Source organism: Camelina sativa, chromosome 20, assembly GCF_030686135.1.
Source record: "Camelina sativa cultivar CO46 ecotype springtype chromosome 20, ASM3068613v1".
NCBI lineage: Eukaryota > Viridiplantae > Streptophyta > Magnoliopsida > Brassicales > Brassicaceae > Camelina > Camelina sativa.
In genome coordinates this window covers 28633912-28657824 of record NC_141899.1, presented here as the reverse complement: position 1 = coordinate 28657824, position 23913 = coordinate 28633912, and the positions used below count along the sequence as shown (strand labels likewise).

General features: G+C 36.8%; 2 protein-coding genes and 1 pseudogene across 3 annotated transcripts; 2 read left to right on the top strand and 1 right to left on the bottom strand.

Moving 5' to 3' along the window:
* The first annotated feature begins 4834 nt into the window (after window positions 1-4834).
* LOC104771477 (uncharacterized) lies at window positions 4835-10966 on the top strand. The gene is made up of 13 exons (XM_010496009.2): window positions 4835-5195; window positions 5856-6035; window positions 6136-6256; window positions 6332-6374; window positions 6533-6585; window positions 6681-6736; window positions 6832-6984; window positions 7095-7267; window positions 7381-8645; window positions 8787-9698; window positions 9780-10182; window positions 10474-10536; window positions 10668-10966. Exons 1-13 carry the CDS (start codon window positions 5137-5139, stop codon window positions 10721-10723), a joined length of 3537 nt encoding a protein of 1178 aa, XP_010494311.2. The 5' UTR covers window positions 4835-5136; the 3' UTR covers window positions 10724-10966.
* Window positions 10967-11455: 489 nt separating this feature from the next.
* Window positions 11456-13948, top strand: LOC104771476 (glycerophosphodiester phosphodiesterase GDPD3-like). 2 transcript variants are annotated; one of them, XM_010496008.2, is made up of 7 exons: window positions 11456-11817; window positions 11922-12115; window positions 12565-12624; window positions 12706-12984; window positions 13055-13150; window positions 13228-13424; window positions 13525-13948. In XM_010496008.2, exons 1-7 carry the CDS (start codon window positions 11736-11738, stop codon window positions 13754-13756), a joined length of 1140 nt encoding a protein of 379 aa, XP_010494310.2. In that variant the 5' UTR covers window positions 11456-11735; the 3' UTR covers window positions 13757-13948. The 2 variants fall into 2 exon arrangements, with proteins under 2 accessions (XP_010494310.2, XP_087362795.1); XM_087506669.1 differs by having other exon boundaries at window positions 11482-11817; window positions 12341-12624.
* A 5121-nt stretch (window positions 13949-19069) lies between these two features.
* On the bottom strand, window positions 19070-19170 carry LOC147919516 (small nucleolar RNA R71; annotated as a pseudogene).
* Between the last annotated feature and the right edge of the window lie 4743 nt (window positions 19171-23913).

Below are 23913 nucleotides of genomic sequence, written 5' to 3'. Positions count from 1 at the left end.
TAAACTTCTAGTTTGGGTTCCAAGTAGGAGATGCAATGAATTGATGATTTGATTGTTGTGGAGTTATTTATTTATATAGTTCTTTGATTTACACGTTCTGATTGCTAGAACAGAATTGATCATCCAATTTTAGATTCTAAGTTTTTCTATGTATCAAAAGTGTCCGATAGAATGCCTAAACTAATTTGAATTGAGCAATGTATGTCTAGCTAACGATAGTTGATGTCAAAATTGTGAACTTAATGGACTTGTTTGATAATGCAATTTTGGTCAGAAAATTACAAATAAAAGTTTAGTAACTGAGTAGTTAAATTTAGTGCCTAATTCCATGAAAGAGGATTAGTCAATTTTTGTGTTTATGTTCAAGAGCGGTGTTTAACTGTTGACTTCCTTTCATGAATTATTGATCTCTCATATACCATATAATCCAATATCTTTTATCATATAAGTATAATCGGTATATTTTATGGAATCTTATTATATAAACCTTGATGACAAAATTACTTATTAACAAGATCATGACATGTGTCAATTATATCATTCAGATGTTGACACATGTCAATTCATTATTAAAAATTTCAAAAATAAAAATGTAAAATTTAATACCTAACCTAAAAAGATTTTATATAAAAGTAAATAGATAAAATAAAACCTAATTTTATTTAAAATCAAATTATAAGATAAATTATATATATACCATAAAATTCAAAATTAAATTATTGTTTACTTATTTTAATTTTAAATTGTTATATTACATGAAAATATTACTTTTTATATAAGATAAAAAATGATTGTGAAAATTATACAATTAGTTACTGTTTCTACAAAATGTAAATACTCACCTTTACATAAAGAAAAAGATTTTTGAAGTAAAAAAAAAAATTGATCGTCTTATATTTTTTTCACCAATCAAATAATTTATTTAAAAAACTGCTATGGTAATATATATGATAGGAGTATGTAAGATTAACGTATGTGTTTTTGTAACCATAAAAATGTTAAAGTCAAGAGACATATAATAGGTTATTTAATGTGTTCATAAAGACAATTTGTTGGTAGTAGTTAAAACTAAAGATTATATTTTAACATTAAAATATATTTGTGTCTACAAATAAACTTTCAATGGTAATGTAGACAGTAGATTTGTAAATGGATATACAATATTAGTGTATTATAGCAAAAAAAAAACAACTATTTAATTTTTAAGAACTAAAAGTTTATCTCTTTACTTTTATATACATTGTTTTTTACTTACGAAAAGAATTAAATATATATTCTTTGTTAAATTTAATTTAATTTTAATACTTTTGAACTCATCTACAACTATTTTCTTTAACTTAAAATGTATCTATTTTTTTTTCAACCAAACAATAAATTAAAAAGAATTTCCTCGGTTAGTTGCCCAAGCCAGAGGGAAGGGGGTTTACAAAAGAAACTTCAGAGATAAGAGAATGTGAAGCACAGGCAAGACAATTCGCCTTCGAATTTGTCGAATGCGGGATCCAAGAGATGGAGAATAGTGGAAAAAACTCTAGCGAATTAAACTCATCGAGCAAGTTGGAGAAGGATGACCAATATTCAGGGGAATGCACCATAGTGAGTAACTCAGCACGTATCCGCTCCATGGCCCACAACAACGCTTCTAACTCTGAATGCAGGGGGAGGGGATACACTTCCAATGTGACAACCAGGTGAAGAAACCTGGACATTCGAGAACGGAGATGGAGCCGACATGACCGCCATAAAAGATAGCGCCTCTTCCAGACTAACTTATCGCCCAAAGCCTAAGCAGTTATATCATGCGTCTCGATCTTTAAACCTTAAAAAACATTTTTCTTTATGGCTTTCCAGATTGCCTATAAAAATCATAGTAATTGAAGAAGTTGATCAGGATCACCCTGTTTAAAGATATCCCTCCAGAAAACAAAATCCAAATTCGAGTACACCGACTCATATGGAAAACCCTCTGATGAGACCGAAGTTAGAGATAAATCCCAAACTTCCCCTGAATGAGGGCATTCAAAAAAAATGTGATTAATAGTCTCAACCGCAGAGTCGCACATTTTACACCAAATATCACATTAGACACCTCGGTATATCTATTTACTTTTATAGATAGTTTTTACTTACTTAATTTATATTTTTTTGTTAAATTTTATTTTATTTTAAAAACTGTAAACCCGCACATCGGGCGGGTCCTAATCTAGTTTTATTTATAAAGCATAAAACCAACAAACATTATATAGTTTTAGCTAAAGGTGACTTTTGAATTTTGTGTATATAATTGCTTCTTGTGGATCTATTCCGTATATATTATCTTACATTTTCTTGAATAATTATCTTTTTTTTTAAATTGATCTTATTATATAAAGTTAAGGGAAATTGCACAGTATAACCCAAAAAGATTTTATAATTCATTCAGTAGCTATACTAACCATATAAACGTGATATAGTGTGTATTTTCTATAATAATTATAAGACTAACCCCTTGTTATCACCCTCGACCACCACCTCTGGCCCCACCGCCAGCCACTACCTCCGGCGACCAACTCTGGCCACCACCGCCTGTCACTACCACTGGTAACCACCTCTGGCCACCAACTCCGACCACCATCTCCGGCCACCACCTCCGGCGGCCACCCTCCACCCCCACCTCCTCCAAACCATCAACACCCTCCCCCATTGGTAATTTTTCCTACCCCTTATGTCATATACTTAATTTTTTGAATTAGTGTGCTATATACTTAGATATATTTTCAATTTTGGTTACTACACTAATTCACCCTAAAGTTAAATATATATATATATTTTTTGTCAATCATTGGGGCACAATTGGCCGACCCATTAGTCAAATTCATACATTCGTAGAGAGCGGGACTCGATCCCTAGTGTGATGGTGCCTTCTACAATTGGACTTACCTTCTCCCACTGCACTAAAGTCACTTCACCAAGTTAAATATCTTTTTGTACTAGGCTTCCTATAAAGACATGTGGCATTTTCAAAAATATCTTTTTTTTCTATGTCACCTTTTAAAAATACCTATTTATAGTATCTATTTTTAAAAATACTCATTTTTTATATACAAATGACTAAATTCTAAACCTTAAAATCAAAACACTAAACCCTACCTTTCCAAAACTATACCTTAAATATAAAATAAAAAACCTAAACCTAAAAAAAATATTCTAAAAACTAATTTAATATATGGAAATTGTGTAAAAAAGAGAAAAAATAAAAATGACCAAAAATATATATATTTTTAAAATATATCTCAAGAAATACATTTCTAACAAATTCTCTAAAAATTATACCATTGTTTATTTAATTTTAAAAATATACAACTAATATTACCGTTGAGAGATAAAAAAAATAAAAATAAAAATAAAAAGTGAAGCCATGAATGTTACTATCAAGCCAAGGTTCATCGATAAAAAAACCCTACTTTAAAAAAAAAAAAACTCTCTCTACACTCAGCCACCGCCTCCGACCAAAATTTCTGATTCGAGGCTGGAGAGCGGTGGCTTCTATAGCACTGGCTCTGGCCTCTCCCTCGTTTTAGTCTATTGCTTTCCTCTTGCGGCTTTGTGTGGAGTAATTTCTCACCGGATCTGAACCAGATCGGAATTGGAAGAAGAAGTATGATGGCAGAGCTTGCTCGTGGTTGGATGTTCTCTAGCCAGCCTTGTCTCCTGAATCCTTTGATGTGAACGGTGGTTTTATTTTGGTGGTGTTATCTCTGTGTGGTTAGTTGTTTTAGTCTTGTTTGCAGATTTTTTTCAACCTTCGTTTGGAGAATTATTTGGTCTGTTTCGATTGATGATCTGGTGTGTGTTGAGGAAGCGGTTAGAGAGGCTAGATCTGTGAAGGTTTCTGATTACAGCAAAGGCGTTGGTCCCGGATCTCAAAGATCAACGGTTGGCTCAAAGAATAATGACATTGTGGTTTGCTTGTTCCTGTAACAGATCTCTTAGCCGCTCTTGTACTTTTCATTGCCTCTAAGCGACGTGTAGAGTGGTTGTAGGATCTCGTCCAGCCATTGCCTTTCCTCTCAATCCCTGTCTCATCGTTTCAGTCAGTGGTTCCCTTTTGGTTCACTCTCTTCCTAAGCAGAGGCTTTGTTTTGTGTTAAGATGTGTTAGGTCTCTAAGTCTGCAGGTTCTCTTCTCCTTGGTGTTGCTCGCTGTGGTTGTTAGCAGGCTTGAGCTATCGTCTTTCTTGCTCTAGAGTTTGATGGTATTCAAGGGCTTAGCTTCGCTCCTTGTACTTGCTTTCCAGATCTGTGTAGATTGGTTTTCCTTTTGAAGGCTTCTAGCTAGACGTAAAAAGGTGCATCAGACGTCGTCGTCGCACCCAGAAGCATATTTGAGGTTCTCTTAGTGTGTTTGCTTGCTGGGTTCTGAAGTTCTTAGTGTTGAGAGATCAGCTCTCATCTTGATAGGAGGTGGTAGATGTTATCTTCGGGTTGGTCGAGGGCACTCTTGGTAAATCTCTTTCGCAGGAGCTTCTCGAGAAAAGTTTTTTGCTTTCTTAAGTCTAGTGTATCTCCTAGGATTTTAGCCTTTTGGTCTCTGTCTTTGGTGTAAGGGTTTGTCCTCCTTCATTATGGGTTTGAAATTTTCTGTGTTGTATTGGTGGTTTTAGTTTCCCTTCCATAGGGTTTAAGACTCCAGAGACATATCTGTGGTCCGCTGGCTTTAGCTTCCCTCGTTTGGGCATTTGTATTCTTCGTGGGTTCTAAAACAAGTTCAATAATATAATTCAGATGACAAAAAAAAAAAGAACGTTACTATCAAGCCGATGATTGATTACATAGTAGTATATGCTGTGTCGTGTAATGAACACTAGTTGATACGATACAACTACTACTCACTCACTCACACGGTCTCACAAGTGATCGATCACATATAAATTCCCGATTTTGCCCTCAAATGTTTCGTAATTTTACCTTTTCGTATCCACACTTCCTCGGAAAATTCGCTCTCACTCTTCCAGCTGGAATCCAAAGCACAGACAATGGAGACAAAACACAAAAGCTTCTCTCTCTTTCTCTCTCATTTCTGCAATTTAATGTCTCTTTGGATGATTTACTAATCTGAAGAAGCAAAAAAGTTTAAAGATCTTTGGATAATTTAGCGATGAAATCTTCGACGCGGCTTGACTCAGTTGCTTTTCAGCTCACTCCCACTCGAACCCGGTAAATTAATTTTTTTTTATTGATCCAAAATGTTAAATCTTTGTGCTAGTTTCGTTTGAAATTGCTGTATGGAAGTCGAAAGATTGCATTTTTTTTGGGTTCGTTGATAATTTGATAGGATCAGGAGTCGTTAAATTGTTGAACTTTTGTGTTAGTTTTGTGTGAAATTGTTTTAAGAAATGTCGAAAGATTACATTTTTAGGTTCTTTGATAAAGATCAAAAGTCGTCAAAATGTTGAATTGTGTCTTGCTTTTGTGAATGAGTTGTTGTGTAGAAGTCGAAAGGTTGCATTTTTGTGTTCCTTCATAAGATCAAAACTCGTCAAAGTGTTGAGAAAAGTTTATTAGTTTTGTGAGAAATTGTTATGTGGAAGTCTGAAAGCATTTTTTGGTTTACTTATTAATAAGAAGATCAAAGTCGTTGAATTTTGTATAGGTTTGTTACCAAAATTACAACCAAAAATTTAGTCTTTTTCTTTGCATTAATTAGGTTGGTAACAGCTAATGGTAGACTGATTTCTCTCTTTATTTGTGTTAGCACTTGTTTTCTTGAGCTTTACATAAGCAGAATTGTTGAATGGAAATCGAAAGAATGGATTTTTTTGGATTGCTTCATAAGATCAAAAGTGATTTGAGTTTTTATATTTAATTTGGTTTCAGGTGTGATCTGTTGGTAACAGCTAATGGAAAGACTGAGAAAATAGCTACAGGGTTGCTTGATCCTTTTCTTGCTCATTTAAAGACTGCAAAAGATCAATTAGAAAAAGGTGGCTACTCGATTATTCTCAAGCCTGAAGCTAGTGACAATGCAGCTTGGTTTACTAAAGGAACAGTTGAAAGGTATCTATCATATAAATTAGTGGTCTTTCTGTGGAGCATCTTGTGTTGGGATTTTGGACACTTTGAGATGAGAGTGTTTTCTTCTTTTGTTCTTGTTTAGGTTTGTTCGATTTGTGAGCACTCCGGAAGTCATAGAACGTGTTTACACTTTAGAAACTGAGATCATACAGATCAAGGAAGCTATTAAAATTCAGAACAACTGTGAAACGGCACTGGCTGTTGTAAGTATACTGTGGATTTTTGAATACTTTGTTTGGGGTATTGTTATAAGTATTTAATTAAATTTGTTTAAACAGGTGGGAGGTAATCAGAGAGGAAAAAAAGCAGATAGCATGGAAGGTACTACGCTATAGCAATTATATTTTTAATTTATGACCCTCTATGCTTAAAGCTTTGGTATCAAACATGTTACACTATCTCAACTCATAAAATGGAGAAATGTATGCATCTTGGCTCTAGATCTTTCGGTTTCATAAATATGTGAAAATGTGAATCAGGTAGCAGGCCTTTGCTACAGCTCAACGAAGAGAAAGCTATTGTCCTTTACGAGGTTAATATAAGTGAAATGGTTTTTATAAGGTTTTTCTTCTCATCTTTCTATTTTTGGACCAAACAACTTATGTCATCTTCTTTCATACATAATAGCCTGATTCACATCCAAAGCAAGCAAATCGGTCTACTGCATCAGATGAAAACTCTAGGTAATACCCCTTTGCATGAGAGATAATTGTTTTCATTGTGTTTAAGAAAGAGAGTAGTTATTTATTTAATTGTTAATATGTGGAATTGTTATCAGAGCTCAAGTTCTGAAAGTTCTGGAGACGCGGAAGATAATGTTGCAGAAAGAACAAGGAATGGCCTTTGCACGTGCTGTGGCAGCTGGTTTTGAGACTGATGATATGATCCCTCTAATATCTTTCGCCAAAACTTTTGGAGCCACTCGTTTGATGTGAGTAGATTATATTTTACACCAATAATCTCATATTCATTAAGATGTTCAAATTTGAAAGAATATTTTCATAGACTTAGTTCCCATATATGACTTCAACAATGTTACAGGGATGCATGTTTGAAATTCATCGACTTGTGGAAGAAAAAGCATGAAACTGGCCAGTGGGTTGAAATTGAAGCAACAGAAGTAATAGCAACACAGCCAAACTTCTCTGCAATGAACGAATCAGGGATTATATTCGCAAATGGTGCTAATATGCCTGGGACACCTGAAAATAGCGGTAAGATGATCCTTTATGTGTCATTGTAGCTGAGAGTTGAATATCTTTTCTTGCATCATTTGGCATTGCTTTCGCACAATTGATATTTATTTCAAGTTACTTCTTGTATTCAGATGCAAAGTCTCCTACAGATAATAAACCAAATGGAAATCAAGAATATGTGCAAGGGCAACACCCACAGCCGATGTATGCACCCTGGCCAGTTCACTCGCCACCGGGTACCTTTCCTGTATTTCAAGGATATACGATGCATGGGATGCCGTATTACCAGAGCTATCCAGGAGCTAGTCCATATCCATCTCCCTATCCGTCTACCGATGATTCTAGACGTAGTTCTGGCCAAAGAAAGGCCCGGAAACATCATTCATCTTGTAGCGAGGACTCCGAATCAGAGGATGACGAAAGAGAAAAAGGAAAATCAGGTAGAAGAAGGAAATCGGGGAAGGTGGTGATTCGGAATATAAATTATATTAATTCAAAGAAACAAGATCATTCAGGAACAGAATCTGATGCTGATGACAATCATGAAGAAGTGGCAAGAGGAGAATGTTACAATGGTAAAGAGAGAGCAACCGAAGGAACAGAGGCTGACACTGGGGATTGGCAGGCCTTTCAGACTTATTTATTGCAAGATGCCGATAGAGATGAACGTACCAGTGACCATATGATGGAAAAGGAAATTGCAGGGAAGAAGAGGCAAGGTACAGGGAAGTATGATCCTTTGGCATATGATGAACGTGAATCAGGAAAATATCAAGAAAGAGATACATCTGACATTCGGAATGGTAGTGTGACTCGTAGAATCAGGGGATCTAGCGACTCTTTTATGGTACACCACAGAGGAAATGGTTTTGAGAATTCTTCTGATCCTCTCAACTTGAATGGATTTGATAATCCAGGGAATGGTCTGGATAAAAGATCATCATTTAACATGGATGATGACTCTTATATTGTTGCTCGGGGATCTGCAGCGCTAGATGAAGCTGGAAGACATAAGAGAAATGCTATAGACATCGGATCAGAGATCTCTCCGTGCCACCAAACTGATGGAAATGAAAGAAAGCAGGTCAATTATGAGCCTCATGATCTGAGCCTGATACCAGAACGGGAAACAGAGAAGTTATCAGCTGGGTATGATCCTGCACTAGAGTTTGGATCCAAAACTTTGAAGAAGAATAACGAGGCAGCTGGAGGTGCTAAGAAGTCTGCGAAGGATCCAAAATCAAGACTTTCTAAAGATGCTGCAGACAAGAGGAAGGCTTCAGGGCCAATACGGAAAGGACGACCCACAAAGATGAGCCCTTTAGATGAAGCAAGAGCACGTGCTGACAAGCTTAGAAGTTTCAAAGCTGACCTCCAGAAAATGAAAAAGGAGAAGGTAAAATCTCTGCTTAACCAATTTGATGATATAACTTCTTTTTTAACTAATCATCTAGATAGCACAATCTCAAAGGATATAAGCCAACTTGTAATTGAAACTTTATATCATACCTCTTATTACCATCCCTTCTTGTTTTAGGAAGAGGAAGAGAGGAAGCGCATTGAAGCTCTGAAAATAGAAAGGCAAAAGCGGATTGCTTCTAAAAGCAACTCAACAGTAAGTCAGTCAAAGTTGCCTGCACAACAAACAAGAAAACCAATGCTAAACAAGTTTTCTCCCGGCGCTCCTAGAGCCTCTAAGTTTAGTGACTGTGAACCAGGTTCATTATCACCTCTTCAACGTCTTCCCAGAAGAACTGCTTCATTAGGGTCAGATGACTCTCTGAAATTCCCCAAGAATAGTAAACAGACTTCCGTCAGTAAATCAACAGGAAATATGCTAGCAAGGTCGATATCACAGTTACCTCCATCTAAAAGAGAAATCTTAGCAACAGGAAATAGGCTGACCAGGTCGATTTCACCATTACCTCTGTCTAAGAGAGAAACCAGAGTGAGTCTTGATAGTCAGAATAAGTTGGTTTCGAGGACAAGACGGTTATCAGAACCCAAAATTGGTAATAATAGTGTACCAAGTGCTTCAATGAGGCCACGACGCACGGTAGTATCAAAAAAAGTATCTGATGCTCCTGAGATAAAGAAACTATCTGCCATTGTTAACTATGATATAGCAAAAATTGCATCCCTTCCAGAACTGAAGATTAAACCAGCCAAAGGTCCTACTAATGTTCTGGTGAAAGGGGTCGAGAAAATCAAATCTTCAGCTTCTACTATCGACCAAAATGGTAACAAGAATAAACCCTTGAACCGAAATGATGTTGATGAAACTCCGGAGATTGAGAAGGCAGTGGTGATGGTGTTGCCTAGTTCAGCTCGAAGTATAAGTACAGATCAGGTGAAATACGAGAAGTCTTCTGAAAACTCTACCATCCGTGAAGGAATTGATAAGGATGTCATTGAAGCGATGCAGGAGAGTGGCAATGATCTAGTCTTAGTAAGCACTCTTATTCTAGCCGGATCAGTTTTATTTTTCTGTTTAAATGGTTTTAATGTCGAATGATTATTTTGCTCTCAGGTTAGATTGGAGACTCTGAGTGACTTAGTAACAGAAACACCAAAGTTTCTGACAAGTCAAAGTATTATTGCGAAACCATATGAAGCTCCGCATGCTCGGGTTTCTTCGTTAGAAAATCCATGTACAGTGTACTCAGACTGTTCCCAAGCACCTCCACCAAGCTTATATTCTAATGAGTCAGAGCAAGAAACTGTCAAAGTCCTTGTACCAGAGAAGAAGATAAGTGAGGCCTCAGAGAAATCTCAAACGAAGGAGTCAGCGTCAAAAGGGCTCTTAAAACTGTTAAAATTTGGAAAAAAGAGTCAGTCTTCGTCTACAAGTGAACACCAAACCGACTCTAATAGTGCTGTCAATAGCAACGAGGATTATGTACCAGCTGTGACCGGTGCCACGACAAGTGAAGGTAATTTCTTACACCCTATTAGCTTATCCAGTAATTGCTCCCAAAGAAAAAATCTCTTTGGTTTGCTTTCTTGTATATTTGCAAATTTTTGCACTGTAGTAGTAGTTTCTCTAGGTTAAACTTACATTGATCTGTAGGAGCAAGTACTTTCTGATTATGTTCTATTAGTGTTGCATTTTATGGTGTGGTTTAGAGAATATGATAATCATGACTTTTGTACCTAAACTAGAACGCGGTATAAAGCCTGTTTATATAACTCAGAGGTGTTAATTTTCTGATTTTGATATCTAGCTTTTACACTGAAGAATCTCATATCTCAAGATGAAACACCTACAGCAGCAGCTTCACAGAAATGTAAGTAAACAACCTTTCTGATCCTATACTTTGATGAATAATCTAAGTGAGGCCTCTCGTTATAAATCTGCTCTGAGTCTAAAGAAATATTTCCCACTTTGTTCATTCTTCTTCTGTGTTATTTTTTGTAGCTTCTCGCCATTTTTCATTGCTGTCTCCTTTCAAGAACAAGAAGGTGGTATCTTGAGGACAAGAAAATCAGAGATCCTCTCCATTATACATGCAATCTTGTAGTGCACGACTTGAGTATTTATGATGTATCCAACATTCGGAGCTCTTCTGCAACAATGTCGGAGGAACATAACGACCATTGATGCAAACATTTGGTTCCAAATGCAATGAAATGTGTGTTTGTTTTAGCATTTTCCTTTTCCACCATGAGATGGATGTAATTGACATATAGTAAAATATTAAGGTTATGAAAAAAAAATCCGTATAATACAACTATTGACTTTAAAATATACAAAAAAAGAAAAAGAAAAAAATAGAAGAAGAATATCTCTAACCTCCAAAGAGAATCAAATTATTTATTGTAAGTTCTCTTAAAAGAGCTAGAAATATTTTTATGAAAAAATTCCATATAACACAACTATTGACTTAAAAAGGGGAAAAACAAAAGAAGAGAAGAAGAATCTCTTTACCTCCAAAGATCAATCAAATTATTATTGTAAGTTCTCTAAAAAGTTAAAAGAATATTTAATTACTACAATAATTATTTTAAGAGCATCAAATCATTGGATAAATTAGTGTTAACAAAAAAAAAGTGTTAAATCTAAAAATCTATCCTTAATAAACCTAAAAAGCAAAAGAAGAAGAATTTACCTAAATTAACTCCGAAAATCCCAAATAGAGTCATTTTTATTCAAATGTATCAATCTGTCTACTTGTCTAAATTAAACCCACTCCATCTCTCTTATATATAAAAAAAAACAGAATCATCCAGAAACAGACACCAAAAAAGGAAGATATCCATTAAACCAAAGAACATAAAAATTCAACAAGAAAAATACTTTTCAAGGGAAAAAAAGGTTAAAGATTATGGGAATGGAGTATTCCATTCGATATCTAGAGCCTTCTTCTTTTGTATCGAATGGAATATTCTTTTGTGCTGCTATGGAGATCCCCTCTGCTTCTTGGATTCACCATCATTGCTCACAAGTTCTTTAATATAAATCTTTGTTCCGCAAGAAACTAAAACCATGGCTCTTGAGACTATGGCATTGTCTATATCTTCTTCTTCTTCTTCTTCTTCTTCTTCTTCTTCAGCCATACTTTCATTAGGTAAATAATATCAAATGGGTTTATGAATTACTTCTTCTTTTTTGTTGGAGTCTTATTGCTAAGATGAATTGTTTTTTTTGTGTGTGTGTGTGATGATTTTAAAGGTATTGTTGATGATGATGGTAAGAAACAAGAGGCATTTGTTTTCCCTAAATTTGTTTTGATGGGTCACAGAGGATTTGGGATGAACATGCTTCAATCTCCTGACGAGAAGATGAAATTTTACAAAGAGAATTCTCTTCTTTCTTTTAACGTTGCTGCAGATTTCCCTATTGACTTCATTGAGTTTGATGTCCAGGTTTGTCCTTTTACCCGTAGAATCTGATCATATTTTTTTTCTATCGTAAAAGAACACGTCGTGGCAAAACTGTCACGACACAGAGCATATGTTTTTTTTAGCGTGTGACCTAAACAAAGGTAGTGTCATATACTGTCCACAAATAGGGTGATTTTTTTTAAAAAAATTTCCTTTTCCTAGGCTCAACATTAACTTTGCATTAACCTAAAAAACATTGAAATGAAGGAAATACCAATATCATCTAACGAAATGTACGAGAAAGCTACCAATCCAGCCCGGCTCAGCAAGAGATGGATGACCTAAACAAAGCTCAGCCCGGCTCATCTATCAATTTTGCATTTTCTGTTTCTTGTTTTTTTTTCATAAGTAAACTTTTTTTCAAAAGTAAATGCAAATTTATGATTTGAGACATGCATTTCGCCTAAATAAAGAATGTAACTATTTTGTAGGTAACAAGAGATGGATGTCCTGTAATTTTCCATGATATCTTCATGTTCACGCAAGAACAGGTTATTTATTAAATTTCACGCACAATATTATTGCTGATTAATAAGTCTAAGTTTTCATAACACACAAAAATGTCTTTTTAGGGAGTGATTACTGGGAATAGAGTAACGGAAATGGCTTTAGATGAATTTCTCTCATATGGACCACAAAAAGATGGTACAAATGTGAAGCCTATGTTCAGGCAGACAAAAAATGGTAGAATTTTCGAATGGAGAGTTGAAAAGGATGATACTTTGTGTACCCTTGAAGACGCATTTTTAAAAGTTAATCAGTCAGTAGGATTCAATATTGAGCTCAAATTCGATGATAATACAGTGTATGGACTAGAAGAGTTACGTCTAACTCTTGACAACATCTTGAAGGTAAAAGACGTATTGTTCACATATATCTGTTCTTATGGCGATCAACAATCTCAATCTTTTAAATGAACAGGTTCTAAATGACCATGCGAAGAACCGACCCATTATCTTCTCGAGCTTTCATCCTGATGCGGCTCGACTCATTAGGAATTTGCAGAGGAGTTATCCAGTAAAATTGCTACTTTGGTTCCCATTGTCAGTTATAACGAAGTATTTGTACTTAAAAATGTCTATTTATGTTCTTAGGTATTCTTCTTAACAAATGGAGGATGTGAAATCTATAAGGACATGAGAAGAAACTCATTAGACGAGGCCATCAAGCTTTGCAAAGACAGCGGTTTGCAAGGGATTGTGTCTGAGGTTAAGGCCATATTAAGAACTCCAAACGCAATCACACGAGTCAGAGATTCAAGACTTTCTCTTCTATCTTATGGCCAGCTCAAGTAAAATCCTCTCATGAGTTTCATATCATTATGTTATCCTTTCTCGCCCGCCTCCTCTATTTTTTTTCCTTTGAAACAACCGACCTTTTATTATTTTCAGCAATGTTGTTGAGGTGATTTACTTGCAATATCTTATGGGCGTGGAGGGTGTCATTGTTGATATGGTTAAGGACATCTCTGAAGCCATCGCCAATATTAAAGTTAGGAATGAGGAAGATTGTGAAGACGACGATAGACAAAAGATGTTTGGAGAGACGAAGAAAAAGGTGAAAAATTCTAAGGATGAAATCAATTTCTTAGCTAAGGTTGTTCCAAAACTGCTTCAACAATAAAAATTTCACTTCATTACTTCTGCGTACTTGTAAAAAATTGATTACTTACTTAGGCCGTTACGGTATGGTGCATAATTATTTGTATTTATTACTAATCGACTGCACATGATAATCTAGTCTCCCGAATTTGTGAGAAAGGAATTGATATGTAGTAACGATTTAACGAAAAAATTGAAACTAGAATTCCATCAACGATTTTCTAACTTTGTCAAAATTTCTGTTCATTATATCTATTTATTAATACTTACCACTTTACAAAAAAAAAATGATATAAAATTTGGTTAATTAAAATTATATGTAGTATAAAATTAATAAGCAGAGATAATTTTTGACCAAAAATTTTACTTTTGCTTTATTTTATATATAAGTATTTGGAAAAAAATCTTACAATCCAACACCAATTTCTTGTCTGGAGCAATGACAAACAATGCTTCGACATTCACTAATAATCCGTTTTTTTCTCAAACAATGATGTACACATTCTTGACAAAAACCGTATATGTTTTTAGCAGCCGAAACTCTAAGATGTTAATCTGGTGAAAGTTAATCTATTTTAAAGTTAATTTGAGGGATTGCTGCTGAATTGAAAGAATGAGTGTTTTCTTCCAAATAAGCTTTTGCCTTGATATTTGGCGCACCTATATTATTTACAAAATATATATTATTTTATAAAATTAATATTTCAAGAGAATTAAAAAAAACTACATAGTATTGCCACTAACAAAGTTAAACTTACATGATAAAACAAGAAATAGAAGAGTTAAAACACTGACAATTGTCTTCATTCTATTTTAGAGAGTTCAATACAATTTCAATAGAAAAAAAATTGAATTTCTTTTGCCAATGGTTTAAGTTTTTGTTGTGGGTGGTTCTTAGTGGATAATAGTATGTTTATATACGATTTTACTTATGTTACAAATGAGTTAATCAACGTTTTTGTTATAAGTGAAGGTTAAAACGCCTACTCAATTTAAAATGTTAGTTTCATTTAAACTTATTCATAAAAGTGATTTATTATAAATATTAAATATCTCCTTATTTATGATAGAAATAACCTATGGCTTACAACTTTACTCATTTTGTATCAAATATGATATAAAGTCTTATAAAGATATCATCTTCTTTTATGTTCAAAAGAAAAGAAAATATTTTTATTGAACACTGTAATGCCCGTGTTCCAAAAAAAAAAAAGAAGATTTATGTGTATGTCAAGAATTAGAGTGAAATCGGTTTAATTTTAGTTGGTTTATTAAGTTGGTCTAGTTATTAATTAAATGAAGACTGGTTTAATTAATTATAGGTTTAGCTAAATTCTATTTTAATCAAATTAAACCAAAGAAAACCCTATCGTCCCTTTTAAAAATACTCTACGCCTCTTGTCTTATCTTCACGACGGTGGAGGGTTGTCGTGACGATAGAGATGAAAGGGAAGAGAGGTCGTAAGAGAAGTACCGGCCGAGGTGGTGTTGGCGTGAGAGGAAGAGGGGAGCAATAAAATCAAGTTTAGATTTGTTCACAAAATTACTAAATTAAATCTTTTTGTAAAAAGTAATTTTGTTCACCAAAAGGTTTTGTCAGAAAATCAATTATATTCTCATATCAATCAATAATCCTAACATCTAAATCGAGATGACTAATCAATGATCTATGATTAAGAACAACCTATGGTGAAAAACAGGAAAGATAATGAATCCAAATGATCAATCAATATAACAATCCATGAAATCCGTAATGAGAAACCCTAAACCTAACTGTAACATCCCCGAAACAGAATCCCGGTTTGGAAGGTGCATCGATCGATGTACTATGTGCATCGGTCGATGCAAGGTCAGTTTTCACAAACTAGTTTAAGTTAAACATTGCGTTTTGGGGTTAGGAAAAAAACACTGGAATCGAGTATAAAAGTAGAACACGAGGGTTCAGCCAAGTTTGGCCGTTTTTGAGAAAAAGAGAAGAGAGGAAGAGGTTCTTAAGTGTTCTTGAGAGTTCTTGGCGATTTGTGGCTGTATTATGGAGATCTGTAGCTGTGATCGTTTTAGGAGCTTGCCAGGAGTGTAGATCTGTCGTTTTAGAGTCAAAATCTTCTTTGGCAAAGGTGAGTGCATGGCCATGGCTTATCTAAACTTGTGATTTCTGTGATTTACTTGTTTTATGTGTTATTTGGGAAGCTTATTTGTTGCATTGGATTGTGTTTTGGTGGTTTAGGGACGGAGATCCAACAAGGATCTTTGGGGACTGCGCGAGTTGACCTAGGAGCGTCGGTCGATGTCATGTGGAGGCGTCGATCGATGCAATTAGGGATTTTTGTGAAATGTCGAGCATGCATCCGTCGATGCAGTGTTAGTGTCGGTCGATGCTGGTGAACCTTGTATCGGTCGATGCAACCCCAGTTGGTATCGGTCGATGCATGGGTTGGTGTCGGCCGATGCATGGGTTGGTGTCGGTCGATGCAGTTGTCCTGGTTTATTGCTTGTTTGTTGATTGTTGCTTGATGGTTAGAGATATCTCAATTGCTTGTGTGTATAGCCCAATAGATGGGAGGATTGCCTCACTGAGTGTTTATAAAATATCCACACATCTCATATGTGTTGTGGTGCAGGTAAAGGCAAAGTGTGATAGTGGAATCAAGGCGATGAAGAGTAGCATGTTCTAGGGGCTCATTGAATTGTGTTGTCTGGCTTCTCTTAGGTTGCTAGAGTTGGGTCAATAGAACATTGCTAGGTTGTTGGTATGATTCTGTTGGTGGTTCATTATTGGCATTGAATTATTGGTTTATTATTTATTGGTTATTGGTTTAATAGCATATTTTGGTTATTTCTGCTGGTTGGTTGATTGTGGTTAGGTGGCTAGTGGGTATGGGACCACTAGTTAATTTTTTTTTTAAATGGGTCGGATCGTTTCAGTTTGGTATTAGAGCCCTTACGGTTCTAAGTTTGGTGTTCACTGGGTTTCTATTGTTGATGTTTTGGATTTGCATGCTTTGATTTATTATGTGAGTTAGTCAATTCTGTGTGGCATGAAGGCCTAGAACATCCTCCTCGAGCCTACAGTGTGATTCCACGGTGAGTTTTTGTTTTGTGTTCAGTTGATATTGCTTGCTTAGCCTTCTGTTCATGGTAGTGCAGATGGTTAGAGGTGGTGCTGTTGCTGGTCGTGGTCGTGGACGCTGAAACAACCCGTCCCATTTTTTTTAATAATAATAATAATATATAATTAAGCATCTCATTTTACTTAATTAAACCAACCCAACCACAATTCAACAATAAAACAACAATGATGTATCATGGTTTTTACCGTTTTTAACCATGATATAAGTGTGCTTTTTGAGTCTTTTGATTTGTTTCTAGGTTATTTGTGAGTCTTTACAGGTTATGTAGGAATTTGGCACGGATGGAGCAATATGGAACAATTTGGATCATTTTGGAGCACTTTACCGAAGGGTTGGAGTCGGATCAGAGTACTAGCATCGATCGACACCACATAAAGGAGCATCGATCTACACTAATGTTTACCCGACGAGAGAACAAGAAATTGGAAGTTTTACAAATTTGCCCAAAGTCTTCTATAATTGCAACATAAACCCCTGGACGTATTTTAGGATCTATATATATTGTTTTTGGGTTTTAGAAACCCTTAAGTTATCTTCTAGCAGTTTTTGAGAGAAAGGATATTGAGAGCTTTTGGGAGAGATAGATCTGAATTCTTTGTAGAGAGAAGATTTCTTGAATTCCCTCTTTTACTTTTAATATCTATTCATGTTATTCAGAATTATGATTTGTGCTTTATTTAACATATCTGAGTAATTTGCCTGTTAAGTTTAGGGTTTTTCATAGGGTTTTTATGATTTATTAGATCTGAGATTTTTAGGGTTCTTAATCTTTTATGATCTTCATCCTTGGTTGTTCTTCACAATAATTCTTGATTGATCACCTAGAATTGTTATTTTAGGGAAATAAATTGATATGAGAATATAATTGTTTTCCTGATTAAACCATTGATGAACAGAATTGTTTATTACAAAGAGATTTGAATTAATAATTCTGTGAACTTATCTAAACCTGTTTTTAAAGCTGATTTATTACTTAGAATTTTACAAAGAGATTTGGATTTTCTGGTTTTAAATTTAGATATTATTTGCAGTGAGAACTGATTTAATTTACCAAAAGTTTAGAGTTCTAGATCTGATCTTTATTGCTTGAACCTTAATTAATTTATCTGATTTAATATTTCATAACTTCCTGAGAAATTCCCTAGGCTTAACTCTTTTGATTTTTTGGATCTACAACACTTTCTTTTAAATATTTGCATTGCTTTAATTTTAATTCAATTTAACTTGTTTAGCGTAATTTACAAAACTTTACAATCTATTATGTTTGATCTTGAGTCTCTGTGGATTCGACCCCTAAGTACTGCAGTGATCTCTTGTTTGAGAGAGTAGCTCTAGGGATTAATTTGAGCATATCAAATTTTGGCGCCGTTGCCGGGGACTCTCTGATCCACCATTAGATTTAAGTTTTTAATTTCGTCTAAACTTTTCCTCCTAGACCTCACACAAGGAGCAATAAGTCTGGTCCTACTGTGAATTTGTCAAACCAAGAGTTGGGAAAACTTGAGCGTGAGAACAGAAAAGCAGCTAAATCTCTGAAGATGGTTAATACGATCATTCTGATGCGTGATGAGGCTGGTGTTTTGAGGGATCAAGAGGGCCACTTGCGCAATGAGCAGGGCCAAAAGCTTGATGCAGAAGGAAACGTGATTCCTGAACCTGTTGTCAACGAACAGGCTGTCGTGAACCAGCAAGCTGGTGTCATTGATGATCCGGATCTTGGTGTCGATCGACACCAACCAGGTGGCATCGATCGACACCCACCTGCAGACGTGCATGGAGCTGCCAACCACATACAGAACCCAGTTCGACGACAGGAGAACAACCGGGATCTGATCAGGACTATTGCTGACTACAATCGGGCTGATCTGGTGTATGAGAACCGGTCTGCTATTGTTCTTCCCCCTTTTCAGAGGAATGATTTTGAGTTGAAACCTGCATACTTTCAACTAGTTGGGCAGAGACCTTTCTCTGCTTTGCCCAATGAGAAGCCCTTGGATCACATTGAGCATTTTGAGGATCTGGTGACTAGCATCAAGGCTAATGGGGTAACTGAGGACTACATCTTCTGCAAACTCTTCCCTTACTCACTTGCAGGAGAGGCATCTCAATGGTTGAAACAGCTGCCTGCTGGATCATTGACAAGCTGGCGTGATGTCAAGGTGGCCTTCCTCAACCACTTCGATGATGCAATGTCAGATGAGTTGAGAATCAAGCTGTCTTCCTTCAAGCAGAGACCAGATGAAGCTTTCAAAGCAGCTTGGGTAAGATTCAAGGCTTATCAAAGGGACTGTCCACACCATGGTTTCTCAAGAGTTCAATTGCTAAGTATCTTCTTCAGAGGGTGTGACTGGGAGTATCAGTTGGCTTTAGATGCTGCAAGTCATGGGAATTTCAAAACAATGATGCCAGAAGATGCTGATTTGTTGATTGAGAACTTAGCTGCTAGCAATAATACTAAGAGAGCAGATGTTGAAAGGAAGAGATTACATGGAGGATATGACTCACACCAGTTAGCTTCTGTTAATGCTAAGCTGGATTCTGTGCATAATCTCCTTGTGGGTAAGAAATCTGTTCATTTTGCTGCTGAAGTTGAGACATATGAGCCAGAATCTGATCAAGGAAATCATGAGGAAGAGGAGGTGAACTATGTCTATGGGAATCAAGGGCAGAGGTTTGGAAATCAGCAAGGTAATAGGCCTTACAGTGGAAACAGCCAGCGCAGTAACTTTCAGGGCAACTCTTCTGGTTTCACACCCAAACCTGAATATCAGAAGCAACAACAAAACAGTGGATTCACAAGGACTTATGGCAACAAATCATATCAGTCTCCACCTCCTAAGTCAGCTGAAACTAGTAAGATGGAAGCTATGCTTGAGCAGCTTTTGCAAGGCCAAGAGCAGATGACAGTGACTTTCAATGGGAAGCTGGATAACGTCTACATTGATCTTAATGGGAAGTTTGAAGCTTTGAACATCCATGTCATGAAGCTGGAAAGTCAGGTTGCGCAGACTGCTGGGTCTGTAAAAAGGCAAGAAGGTTATCTCCCTTCAAGAACTGAATCAAATCCTAAACATTCTTGCAATGCAGTGACTTTGAGAAGTGGCAAACAACTCCATCCTATACCCCATAAGAATCAAACTGATGATCTACATGACTTGATTGATATAGACGACGAAGAGGATGTTTCTGCCGAGCCAGTATCGACCGACACACATGGGCATCGGTCGACACCCAAACCATGCGAAGTTTCAGACAAAATCCCAGAACAAAGCGTCGATCGACACCAACCATGTGGCATCGATCGACGCCAACCACGGACAGAAACTGCGAATGTGAGGTCTCCTACTCCAGTTGCAGAAAGAGTTTACACACCTCAGGTTCCATTCCCCAAGAATCCAAGGAAGTCTAAACAAGAGCTAGATGATGCTAAGTGCAAAGCCATGATGGATAAGCTTATTCTTGAGTTGCTTTTGGTTGATGCTGTTAAGACTTCCCCAATGCTTAGGAGATATGTCAAGAGGATGGTAACCAAGGATTTTAATGCTGAGTAAGGAGTTATGATGATATCACCCCAAGTCAGTGCCATCATTCAGAACAAGATCCTAGAAAAACTTCCTGATCCAGGGAGCTTTGTTCTTGATTGCACTATCTTCACTGACAGATTTGCTAGATCTTTGTGTGATCTTGGTTCTAGTGTCAACCTCATGCCAAGATCAGTAGCACTCAGCCTGGGAATGACAGACTTCCAGCCTACTAAGCTCACTCTCATCCTTGCTGACCGGTCCGTTCGTATTCGAGATGGTGTTCTTGAAGATGTTCCAATTAAGATTGGTGAGTGCTTGATACCAACTGATTTTGTGGTGTTAAAGTATGAGGAGGAACCCAAGGACCCTCTTATTCTGGGAAGATCATTCTTAGCTACTGCTGGAGCTATAATTGATGTCAAGAAGGGTCAGATTGGTCTCAACATTGGTGATTTACAAATGCGCTTTGACATGGAGAAGCTGGTTAAAAGGCCAACCATTGATGGCCAGACATTCTAGACACATTGTCTAATCTGGCTGAGGAGATATTCCAGGAGCTGCATCCTGAGGATCCTTTAGAGAGAGCATTGGTTGCTTCTGCTGAAGAAGCTGAGCATCTAGATGACATTGCTGCTGGGTATGTCAAAGTGCTTGATGCTAATGAACAAGTGAAGAAGCTGGTTGCACAAGAAGAATTGGTTAGTACTTCTTCACAAGCTGTAAAGGTTTCTGATTGGAGTCTTGAAAAAGCTCCAAAGGTTGATCTCAAGCCACTTCCTGCAGGTCTAAGGTATGCATATCTAGGTGAGAACTCTTCTTATCCTATTATTGTTAGTGCTTCCTTAAACAATGCAGAGCTCACTTTACTGCTAAGCAAGCTGCGCAAGTTTCACAAAGCTCTTGGCTATTCTCTTGATGATATTGCAGGAATCTCTCCAGACTTGTGTATGCATAGGATTCATCTTGAGGAAGGAGCTAAGACATCCATTGAGCATCAGAGGAGACTGAATCCGAATCTGCAAGATGTTGTCAAGAAGGAGATCATGAAGCTGCTGAATGCTGGGATCATCTATCCAATATCTGACAGCAATTGGGTTAGTCCGATACATGTTGTTCCTAAGAAGGGTGGTGTCACAGTGGTGAAGAATGACAAGAATGAGCTGATCCCTACAAGGACAATTACTGGTCATCGGATGTGCATAGACTACAGGAAGCTAAATGCTGCAACAAGGAAAGATCACTTCCCACTTCCTTTCATTGACCAGATGTTGGAGAGGTTAGCTAATTATCCATACTACCGCTTTTTGGATGGTTACTCAGGCTTTTTCCAGATTCTTATTCATCCTGATTACCAAGAGAAGACCACCTTCACTTGTCCCTATGGTACCTTTGCCTACCGCAGAATGCCTTTTGGTCTCTGTAATGCTTCTGCAACATTTCAGAGATGCATGATGTCAATCTTCACTGATATGATTGAGGATTATATGGAGGTGTTCATGGATGATTTTTCAGTTTATGGATCTTCATTCAAAAGCTGTTTGGATAATCTCTGTAAGGTGCTAGCAAGGTGTGAAGAGAAGCATTTGGTGCTTAACTGGGAAAAATGTCATTTTATGGTTAGAGATGGCATAGTGCTTGCCCACAGGGTTTCAGAAGCTGGAATAGAAGTTGACCGCGCTAAGATAGAGGTGATGACAAGTCTTCAACTACCAGAGAATGTGAAGGCAGTGAGAAGCTTTCTTGGACATGCAGGGTTCTATAGGCGTTTTATCAAAGATTTCAGCAAGATAGCAAGACCACTTTCTGCTTTGTTGAGCAAAGATGTCAAGTTTAAATTCACTGATGAATGTCGCATAGCCTTTGAGAAGATTAAGCAGGAGCTTGTGAGTGCACCTATTGTTCAGCCACCAGATTGGGATCTTCCTTTTGAAGTAATGTGTGATGCTAGTGACTTTGAAGTGGGAGCAGTGCTGGGACAAAGAAAAGATAAGAAACTTCATGCAATCTACTATGCAAGCAGGATACTTGATGAAGCACAAAGAAATTATGCAACAACAGAGAAGGAGTTGTTGGCTGTGGTTTTTGCTTTTGAGAAGTTTAGATCTTATCTGGTTGGTTCAAAAGTCATTGTTCATACTGATCATGCTGCATTAAGATACTTGATGCAGAAGAAGGATGTTAAGCCTAGACTTTTGAGATGGATTCTTCTTCTACAAGAGTTTGACATTGAAGCGAGGGATGAGAAGGGGATAGAGAATGGTGTTGCTGATCACTTGTCCAGGATTAGGATTGATGATGATGTTCCAATTCGTGATTGTCTTCCTGAAGAGCATGTTTATTTTGTTGATACTGGGTTTCGGACTGATGATTCCACGAATTTGTCTTCGGATGCATGTGGTGTCGATCGACACCATACTAGCATCGATCGACACCCTTTGTTTCCCGAATCAGATTGGTCGAATGATGGAGATTTAGCTGCTGTGACTAGCTCCAATCAACCTTGGTATGCTGATATTGCCAATTATCTTGCTACAGAGGTAGAACCTGATCAATTCACAGGCTATCATAAGAAGAGGTTCTTGAGAGAGCTAAGGAGATATTATTGGGATGAGTCTTATCTGTATAAGAATTGCAGTGATGGTGTTTACAGAAGATGTCTAGCTGAGACAGAAGTTCCTGATGTTCTTTTTCACTGTCATGGATCAGATTATGCTGGACACTTTGCTACTTTCAAGACAGTGTCTAAGGTTCTACAAGCTGGGTTTTGGTGGCCAACAATGTTCAAGAATGCTAATGAGTTTGTCTCCAGATGTGATGCTTGTCAGCGGAAAGGTCAGATTAGTAAGAGGCATGAGATGCCACAAAACTTTATCCTTGAGGTTGAAGTTTTTGATTGCTGGGGCATTGACTTTATGGGACCATTCCCTTCCTCTTACAAGAATGAATACATCTTAGTGGCTGTTGACTATGTCTCCAAGTGGGTTGAAGCAATTGCAAGTCCAACTAATGATTCTGCTGTGGTTCTTAAGCTGTTTAAGACCATTATCTTTCCGCGGTTTGGAGTTCCTAGAATTGTCATCAGTGATGGAGGTAAGCACTTTATCAATAAAGTGTTTGACAAGCTGCTGAAAAAGTATGGTGTTCAACATAGAGTGGCTAGTCCATATCATCCTCAGACCAGTGGACAAGTTGAGGTTTCCAACAGGCAGATTAAGGAGATCCTAGAGAAAACAGTGGGTGTTACAAGGAAAGATTGGGCTATGAAGCTTGATGATGCACTTTGGGCATATAGAACTGCTTATAAAACACCACTTGGCACTACTCCTTTCCATCTGCTTTATGGGAAAGCCTGTCATCTACCAGTGGAGTTAGAGCACAAAGCAGCCTGGGCAGTTAAGTTGATGAATTTTGATGCCAAGACAGCTTCAGAGAGAAGGTTAGTGCAGTTGAATGAGTTAGATGAGCTGAGATTTCATGCATTTGAGAATTCTAAGCTATACAAGGAAAGGACCAAGGCTTATCAT